The sequence below is a fragment of the Cynara cardunculus genome (assembly GCF_001531365.2).
Source record: "Cynara cardunculus var. scolymus isolate 2C chromosome LG 9, CcrdV1, whole genome shotgun sequence".
NCBI lineage: Eukaryota > Viridiplantae > Streptophyta > Magnoliopsida > Asterales > Asteraceae > Cynara > Cynara cardunculus.
In genome coordinates, this window is record NC_037536.1 from 1,709,935 (window position 1) to 1,719,975 (window position 10,041).

General features: G+C 32.9%; 1 protein-coding gene across 2 annotated transcripts; it reads right to left on the minus strand.

Moving 5' to 3' along the window:
* Positions 1 to 4,538: 4,538 nt before the first annotated feature.
* On the minus strand, positions 4,539 to 6,061 carry LOC112518273 (probable WRKY transcription factor 70). Of its 2 annotated transcripts, none has more exons than XM_025125912.1 (3): positions 5,578 to 6,061; positions 5,315 to 5,419; positions 4,539 to 5,128 (listed from the first exon to the last, which is right to left on the minus strand). In XM_025125912.1, the coding sequence occupies exons 1-3, from the start codon at positions 6,048 to 6,050 to the stop codon at positions 4,612 to 4,614; spliced, it is 1,095 nt and encodes a 364-aa protein (XP_024981680.1). In that variant the 5' UTR covers positions 6,051 to 6,061; the 3' UTR covers positions 4,539 to 4,611. The 2 variants fall into 2 exon arrangements, with proteins under 2 accessions (XP_024981680.1, XP_024981679.1); XM_025125911.1 differs by having other exon boundaries at positions 4,539 to 5,131.
* Between the last annotated feature and the right edge of the window lie 3,980 nt (positions 6,062 to 10,041).

The window sequence follows — 10,041 nt, forward strand, 5'->3', positions numbered from 1 at the left end:
GTAAAATCTGTATTGATCTTCTTTATCAATATATATTTTAAATTTGAAAACGTTGTGTTTGTATTCATCCTCCCCTTCTACAAACTGTTTAGTATTCTTGTAGACCCTTTTGGGACCAACAGAAAAAGATAAGGGATGTTTTCTTTGTGTGTGTTCTCTTGTTGCAAAGCAAACAAAACTAAAAGGGGAAGAATTAGAAGCTGATCTCTATGATTCCTTCCTAAATCTTCGTTGTTGTTATTTGTTTCTCTGCGAATCAAAGTGAGTTTAACTGTTATGAATTTTTCTTACTTGGAAACTGGGTATAGAATCGTATGGTTCTTTATATGAGATTATATTATGGAACTGTTTTGATGCCATTATTGGCAAAATTGTGGGTTTTTGTTATGATTTCATCTTGTGTGGAAATAAGAATGATATATCAAAAAGAGGTGTATATTGGGATAAAGGTGACATATCAAGGAGATATGTATATTGAGATAAGGGTGACATGTCAAAGAGATGTATATACCAGGATAAGGGTGTCATAATCATAAAATTGTGAAATCTGGATTTTTGATCACATTCATATTTATCGCATCCTATTGATGCGATGAAGTGAACACTTGTCATAAGATTAGAGGGGATCTGGTTGGTCTTGCCTCTGGTTGGTAAGATCAGAGGGGCTTTGGTTGGTCTTGCCTCTAGGCTCTGATGCAACAAGTTGTATAAATTTCTATATGATGCGACAAGTTTTACCCATGAGGTATTTTTCAAGATATTGGGCATTTGAATGCAATAAATGAGATTTCTTATATCAAAATGATTTATATTTGTTATTATTACAAATATGGGTTTATAAACACGATTTGGTGATTTTCACCCTGTAATTGCATCAAAAGGGATTTCTCACTAGACCTCAAGATCTAACCCTCATTTTGTGTTTTAAAATGTGCACTATAGGTCGTGCCCAAACAGAGGATAAGGGGAAAGGGAAATTGTGAAAAGTCTTATATGTTTACATGTGATGTGGAGGATAACATGCTTATATGTTATTTTTGAATACTTGTTATGCATACAAGTTTTGTATAGTGATTTGGTGAGAAAAATTTGATAGCTACTTTTGTAATGTAGCTTTTTATTATATTTGGGACCGGGTGTATTTCTTGATATATGAAATATATGTTTATATGCAATTTTGATTCTGGGGTATTACATAAGTTTTTTTGGATTTAATTGAAATTCTTTTGGTTTTAAGTTATTAATTATTATATGATGTGATTTTTTTGTATTAAGTTAAACTCGTTTTAAATTTAGGTTTAATGGAAATATGTGAGGTTTAAACATGTTTGATGTCTCACATATTCGAATGCAATCAGCATTTCCCTGTTGGGGATCCCCGTTGGGGATGGGGATGTGATCATATTCCCCAACGGGGACGAAGATGAGGATGCAGATTAAGGTCCCCACGCCATCCCACCCAATTATCATGCCTAATACGATATATCATGCCTTAAGATCAAAATAAAATATTGTGAAGCAAAAGGATAAAGAATGATTCTAACATATGATTGATTGGATCAATCAGATTGCTTAAGGAAAAACACATTTATATATCCTTGGGGGTGGTGACTTGTTGTTAGACATTTGTCACCGTCTGTGTTACTGTGTATCGTGTGCAAATGGAGAATGTAAGTTATTATGTGCTCACGACAGTGTCGCACAAGAATACTGCTAAGGAGTATGTATATGTTTGCCTCTATTTTTGTAACCCGAATTAAATCATGTTGATTATTGAAATAATTATTCTTGGAGGATAATTATGAAATATGTGTTAAAGTATAATCATGATAACTACAGGGGTGTTATTTGTAAATATATATAATTATATTAATGGTTAAAATAATTATATACATATTATAGATAACTACTAAAACCTTGTTTCAATTATACCAACTATAAGACAGTCCATATAAATAAGATGATATATTAAATCAATTTAAGATATTGAATCTTTTAGATTTTTGCTATCAGAAAACACAGAAAATAAACTTATTCTTCTTTTCTGTAAAACACATATTAGATCTAGGGTTTTGGGCTAACACCTTATGGAAGCGCAAACCATGTTCGTGCGTGGACTATTGATAGAGGAAACCTTTTGGTTTCTAAGTGCTTTGTCAGAACCGACTACAAATCTGATAAGTACAATTCTAAACACCCTATAGTTTGTTTAGAGTTTAATTAAATGTGTCATTGGATTCGGCTTGTGTTTTAATTTTAGAAAAACTTTTTTACTTAAAACCCAACATTTTTGTTACTTTATATGAATTTAATTAACTTTATGATATTATTCAAAACACTAACACACACAACTGGATGTATGTGTCTATATATATGCCGTCTTATGACACACCTTAAAAAACGTCATGATCTCGTCTTAACTTGTACAACTTGAGACTTAACTTCATCGTTACGTCATGCCTCATATCATTTAAAATCTTAATTAAAATGCTAATTGCTTGGTCAATATTCTTTATATTTGTTAAAAATACTATTCACATGGAGGATATTTTAGGAATTCTATGAGCCACCTAAGATGCTTTTTTAGGAAATAAAAAATAAGTTTATAGTTTCCAAATTTAGTAATAAAAAAACATCCTAAAAGTGTACAAGACAAGATGGGATTCATAAGAAAATGAAAAATACTGAAAATGAACAAGACAAGATAGGATTTATGAACAAAAGATATATATCCAAACAAAGAAAGAATAATATTTAATTGAGTAAATTACACTCCTAGTACCTGTAGCATGCTCAATTTGTAGATTTGGACCCTAAAACAAATTATCTACATTGATTGTTTTTAACTTTTCAATTTCATAACATTCAATGCTTCTGGAGTTAACCACAAGGGTGGTGTCTGATTGGTTTGAGTTTGACTCCAAAGGTCAAAAGTACCAGGGGTCACAGGTTCAAATCCAAGGAGGAATAAAAATCCTCTAGTGACCACGGAGGTTCAAATGCAATGACTCCGGGCTATCTGCAAAGTAGGTGATCGCCCTGAGATTAGTCGACTCTCATAACAAGTTGGATATCCAGGTTAATAAAAAAAGTTTCTGGAATTAACAATCGTTAAGAGGGACAAATTAATCTTTAGACAGACTACAGGGACCAAAAGTATAATTCACGTTAAAATTAATTGTGACATTTTTTCAATTTCGTTATTAAAAATATTTTCAGTACAGTTAACGTGGCAAAGTTATATATTAAAAAAGTTGTTCCTTAAAATAAATAAATTTTTTTATTAAAAAATTATTTATTTTAAAGTTAAAAATTATATGAGACATTTTAAATTGAATTATCAAAAAACTATGAATAAGCTACAATAATTAAATTAATATAATAATCAAAATATTATTTTTGTTAACCCTACTTAAGATATTTCTAATAAAGAATTTAAAAAAAACTTTGAATCACAATTAACTATAGAGTAAATTACACTTTTGGTTCTTGTAGTTTGTACAACTACTGATTTGTCTCTTCTGACGTTTGTTAACTGACGATGTTAACTCTAAGGACCTTAAATGTGTAATATCTCTTTAAATATATGTGTGATATTTTTTAAATGTATATATATTATTTCTTTAAATGTATGCGTAGTATTTATTTAAACGTGTATTATAAATGTAATATTTTTATTTAATGAATTTTTTTTTGATGATATGATAATTAATTGAAAATTAATTACATACAAATAATTTATCGTAGTTATACTTGTGTAATAACATAATTAATGAAGTTATTGTAATAAAAAGATGTGGGTTATAATTGTAACAAATGATAAATTGAAGGTATATTATAGAAAAATTTTATAGGTTAGAGAAAATAGAATATACTTGGAATACTTTTTTATCGTTCAAAATAGGTTTAAGGATGAATAATTCTTGACTCCATTTTAGTGGGTTGGAGATGGTATAAAAGGATCGTCATGGTGCAAGACTTGTCTTGGACGTCTCATTGAGTCCGTGACACGTCACTACCGAACCGACGCATACATTTTGTAAGACGTTATTTGATTTTTTTTTCACACTTTTAATGTTTTATTTCTAGGTTTTAATATATAATCTACTTGTATGTGGTCTTAGGTTAGAGTAATAGTATAAAGTATGTGTGTGTGTGTGTGTATGTGTAGGTATGAGATTATATATATGATCTACATCTTTGTAACTTTTGGGGCCGATTTGACCGTTTATAATGTTATATGTTGTTTTGGAATTTGGGTTGTTACAATCTTGGGATGTAACAAATTGTATCAGAGCTGTGAACCGGACTAGTATGCTAGCGAGGACGTTGGGTTCTCTAGGGGTTGGAATGTAAGATCCCACATTGGTTGAGGAGGGTAATAAATTTTGACTTATAAGGGACTTGATATCTCCTCTATCAGATATGTCTTAAAATCGTGAGTTCAAGCGTATGGACAAAGCGTACAATAATGATGCGGTTGGTCTGCGATGTTACAATTTCTCCCTCACCATTCATATAATCAAACTAGGCTTGACTTTGACCAACTTTAGAACGTAGTTCACAAAACAATTCTGCATTCTTTACATTATCATAAATACATTGCAAAACTCAAAAGGAAAAATCTTTGAAATCATTACTTTCAAACATATAATCCATCTCATGCCGTTCGGTACTAGCCATAGATGAATATGAGGATGTCATGTCCCCATGCTCCGACCACAAATATATCTCATGATCTAACCCTACCGACATAGATACTGATTCTAATGGAACTTGTGGAACTTTCATAATCAGATCCCATAAAAGACAATCATCGGAAGGTGTAGATTGGTTGTCTCTCTGATTACCTAAGGAAGGAGAACCTTCATTGGGTTCATGTTTCATGGGTTGGAAAAAGTGGTTAACTTGTTTGTTTCCCGTGAGCTCCTTCGCCTTAAAGTTAAGAAGGATTGAGGTATCTCTAGGATCCACAGAGTCCAAAATGATTTGCGGTGCTCGTTGTAGATTTTTACAAGTATGGCTTCTCATGTACGTTATTTTATATACCGGTGGCTCATCTTCCATCTTTTGAACTTGTTTGGTTGCTAGACACCCTTGGTCATGCTTGTAGGTGCACCGATAATAGCTTCTGCATATAAATAAACATACATCACCAAAATTGGTTAGCCATGAGCTTACTTTTTAATAATCAACTTCAAGTAGCATTTCAATACGGTTTAAGGGGCTTTCTTTAATTAATTATTTAATATCGTCAGCCAACAACTAGCTTATCAATTAGTTTGCTAAATATAAGATGGTTATAAAAAACTACCTTTCATGTTTTGACTCGAGAATCTTCTTTTGACCATATTTTCTCCATGCATGACCATCGTCGGTCAAAATTGAAGTTATTTGTGTAGATGCCCACGAGGTTTTTCTGCACGTGCTCAAACAAATTAATTATTCACAACTTGATATATATGTATATATTAAATTCAAAAGCAAATAAGGTGCATGATGAGTTAGTTTGATATAATTATAATCTATGTGCTAAGTATACAAGAATAACGACACATTCAAAAACGAATATTATACCTTTTATGACATCCCCTTTTCATTTTCACAGGTATTACCATTCTTGAAGTCTCGTCATACTTTTTTGATTTGTTCTCGTCTGAACTACGTGGGGATTCCAGATAACTCGTTTGGAGCGAAAACGTCTCGTCAGACTTTCTTAATTTCCGCTCATCCAATTCCAAACTACACAAGGATTGCAAATCACTTGTTTTTGATTTCTGCTCATCAAAACTATAACTAGTTTGTAAATAATTGGTCAGAAACTGAAGAGGCTCGTTGGAAGTACGAGAGCCCATGATCGAGAGGGTGTTGTCGAACATCCCCAAGATTCGATCCACTACACCGTCGAGTGATGCGGAGTCGGACTCGATGTTTTCCGACTGTTGAAGGATTTCCCGAAGCTTATCGGTCCATTCTTGGCCTTGGGTGAGTTCTTGAATAGCCTTTTTCCGGTTAATCGGTAAACTCTCCGGCCAAATAGGAGACTCCATATGATAATTGGTGGTGTGAGCCGTACATTACCTCTCCACAATATATATACACAAAAAATGTATATGATTTTTTAAATAAAATAAGAAAATGTAAAAAGGAAAGTGACATGAAGCCTTCTCGACAGTGCTCGAAGATAAATTTCATTTCCACGCGCCAAAGAGGGGTCATCAAGCAAAAAATAAAGATGAATATGGAACACGCGCTCACGTGCGAGTGGGGGGAAAATAGGTGACGTTTCTTCAATAGTGAATGGTGACGTTTCAAAGACGTGTTTGGTAGTTGACGTAGAAGGAAATGACAATAGTAGCCCTGGGGTCGTTAGAAAACAATTACTTTTAGTAAATAACCGTCTTGGTCCCTATAGTATGTCAATAATCATGGTTTTTTCCCTGAACTTCATTTTTATTACAAAAAACACCCATTGTTTGCATTTTATCACGGGTTTAAATCCCCGTACCAAACGACTATCACCATCTCGGTTAACTCCATGGGTAAAATGTTCATTTATAACTTATCTCCAATTTTAACAATTTTTTAATTGTTTTTTTTATTACCTTTTCTTGAACAATATTTGCACTATTATCTCTCTAGCAACCGCTAAAACCCTTTCCCTCTCGCTTAAGAGTCGAACTGCCTTCCTCATTACATCACCTTGCCTCCATTGCATATCGTGGTTTCTTCCATGTGTTCCTTGACCAAGGCCCATTTGCTTTTTGCCCGTGTTTCTTCCCTCCATCATGATCTCCCCCACAACCAGTCAGAAAATCGAACTCAAAGATTTAAGATTCAAGAACACAAATTTATACAATTTTTTAATTTATGTTCATTTTTTTATTTAGGTTTTTGAATTATAGTTTGTGTCACAAACTTTTTGAAGGAAATTGTAATAAATCGTTGTTTATGTTCATATATTCTTAATATTGAATTTTTGATGATATGTATATAGGGTTGGGTTCCGGTGAGAAGGAAACTTATGATGAGAAGCGTAAAAAGAGATCTCCATCCCGATCAATCCTAATTAAATGTCGACATTAATGAGGTGCATCAGGATGCACTACTGGCTCAATTTCCTTTTAAAGTGCAATTCATTGGTGTACATGAGATTAAAAGTGATCAAGGGTTCAGATATCTTCTTAAGCTTCTCACAATAGCCTCCCTTCTCATACGTTCTTTTGCCTATATATATATATATATACACACACTTTTTGTAAGGATTTGTATAACTTTGTCCATGATGCATTTGATTGATAATGTGGAGAGGATGAATACTCGAGAAAAGAAAGAAGAATGATTAAAAATGGTAAAAGAACTATTTTGCTTTCATACTGAAGGAAGGAGTAGGATGACGACGAGGAAAGGACGGAGATAAAAGGATGAAACCGTGGAGGGGAAAGGGTAACGTTGTTGGTCTTGTTTAGGGGAGGAAGAAGAGGGAAGGGATGGGTGTAGCCGTTCAGGGGCGGATGGTCATAGCAATGGGGGCCATGGCCACTTTTCTTTTTGGTTGGCTAAATAGTGTTCATGTACTACTAAGTGTAGTAAAAGTAAGAAAGTTTAGTTGGCCACTCTACCACTTCACTTGTTGAGTTCCCTTTTTTTATTCCATATTCAAATTATTCACCTTCAATTCTTAAGCTTTGGTTCATTACTAGTTTTGTTGTGTTATGTGGTAAATAACAACAAAATTCATAGCAAAATTTTGTTCTTTTTAAGGTTTGTGTTAAAGTTAGCCTACTAGACAGTAGACTACATGAACATAATTGTTGCCTCACCGTTCCGGCTTCCTTCTCTAGGGCTCCATTATCATCGTCAAACTAAACACAACACATACCTAAGGAGGCAACTGAACCTCCATCAACCTTGATTTTTACGAACGGTCACTGCACCTTTGTCACTGTTCTCTCCTTCAACCTTCACCGGATGACAACTGCAACTCCTTCTCTCAAACAAACAGGGCAACAACCCTCCTAGTTTAACGTCTCAGAGAAAACCCACATTTACTAACAAAAAAAAGTATTTCAATGTCTTAATTGAGTACTTTATTCGACATAGATTTATAGGACCAAACACTTAATTATCCAATTTAAAAGTGTTGTGATAGATTTACACGATGCTTTTGGGTGTCAAACTAGCTTTTTAGGACGCTTTTGAAACTAAAGGGTCGTATATGGCCTTTTATAACACACTTTTGAGACATGTCTAATAAATAAATTTTTATATACAACACTTGTTTTATATGACACCTTTTCAAGTAGTGTTTTATAAAAGGGCTAATAACAGGACACTTAGTTTCAAAAAAGACTTTGATTTTTTTTAAGACGTCCAAAAACATCTTATAAGTTTATTACAACACTTTTGTATGTGGTCTTATAAGCTTAAATACTATAAAGTTGTATATTAAGACACTCATACATTTTTAGTGTCCTGTAAATCCGATCTTGTATAGGGTTTAGACATTTAATTGCACTTGGGTCCCTCTCAGAGTCTCAGGCCCTTAACCTCTCTCTCTCTCTCGATTAGGATTTAGGATTTTTATTGGTTCAATTCAAGAATTATGTGGTTTAGTAATAGAAACAGATTTTGGTAAATTACAAACAAATCAAGCACAAATATCAATAGATTATGCAGATAATGAACAAACATATTGTGATAGCTAATTTAGTATAACAAATTTTACTAATAAAATAGATAGATCGTTGTAAACTGCTAAATAGGATTATGATTCAAAAAGAACAAACAGATTGTGATTCACCATATATTTATAATTGATGCCTCCCTAGACCCAAATTCTAACTCCGCCACTGATGGATGCATTAATGGGTTGTACACATGCTTTAAGGATATGTACATCGAAATTTATTTAAAAACTCATCACGTGAAGGGACTTAACCGGCCTCCACTAAAGACCCTTAGGATAAAAGACTAAATCCGTAAGAATTTACAAACCACATAACATAATTTGTAATTTGACATACCATAGGGACCAAAAGTGTAGTTTGCTTAATCTTGTTATACTGATGTGCAATTAAGGTGCTACTTGGATTGTTGGCTGTCTATGTACAGATCCATTTACGTAAAATAAGACTTGTCTTTAAGTTTTTTGTATTTTGTGTGAAGCTTTTCTTAATGGTATCTAAAAGAATACTTTATTCTTATGAGATATATATTGTTACATATATTTTGTGGACTTACGTTTCAATTTATATCTTTGATGATTGTAATTAGGGCATTTTTAATGTTTTAAGGTTTCAATTAGTTAGTTATTTATTTATTTATAATTATTGTTTTAAGGTTTCAATTAGTTATTTATTTATTTATAAATATGTTCGATCAAACCGAAAAGTCAGTAGAGTTATGAATTGAAGATGTTTAAAAAAAATTAAAATTCTGTTAATTTCTAAGTCGAAATATTTTTATGGGTCGTTTACTAAACGATTACTCGGTAAGTGTTTGCCCGCTCACTTTACCTTAACGGATGACACTACAAAACTGAAGACTACTAGCAATGGAAAGAGTCGTGTTGCTAAAGGTTGGATCCGTTCTTGATCCGTCGCTGATAATCTGTGGTTCAAAAGGTCGTGGGTAATGGTATCAGCAAACGGATCAATGACAAGTACTTTTTAGCGACAACCAATTATCAGTGGCGGACTAGCGACGGAATCTTTTACCGATGGATTAGCAAGGGAACCTTTTAACGACGGATTAACGAGGGACTTTTAATGACGAATTAGCAAAGAATTAGCAAGGGACCAAGAAACTTTTAGCAATGATTTTAATAATTAATAAAATAATACATAATCTTTAATTACAAATTATTAAGGAACAATTAATTTTAAATGATATAACCCATTAAAGCCCAATAATACTGAATAAAGCCAGATAGATCCATTAAACCCCCAATGAAACCCTTTAAAACTGTATAAAACCTGATAGATCCAATACAACCCACTAAGATCCATTAGATTCAAATAAAACCGAATAAAGCTCGTT

What these genes read in the sequence shown, in the direction of transcription:
- LOC112518273 (XM_025125911.1), bottom strand. Translation starts at nt 6,050, where the DNA reads ATGGAGTCTCCTATTTGGCCGGAGAGTTTACCGATTAACCGGAAAAAG. An exon ending in AAAAGGGGATGTCATAAAAG is followed by an intron (nt 5,420 to 5,577) that starts GTATAATATTCG and finishes GAGCACGTGCAG; the next exon opens with AAAAACCTCGTGGGCATCTA. An exon ending in CTCGAGTCAAAACATGAAAG is followed by an intron (nt 5,132 to 5,314) that starts GTAGTTTTTTAT and finishes ATTTATATGCAG; the next exon opens with AAGCTATTATCGGTGCACCT.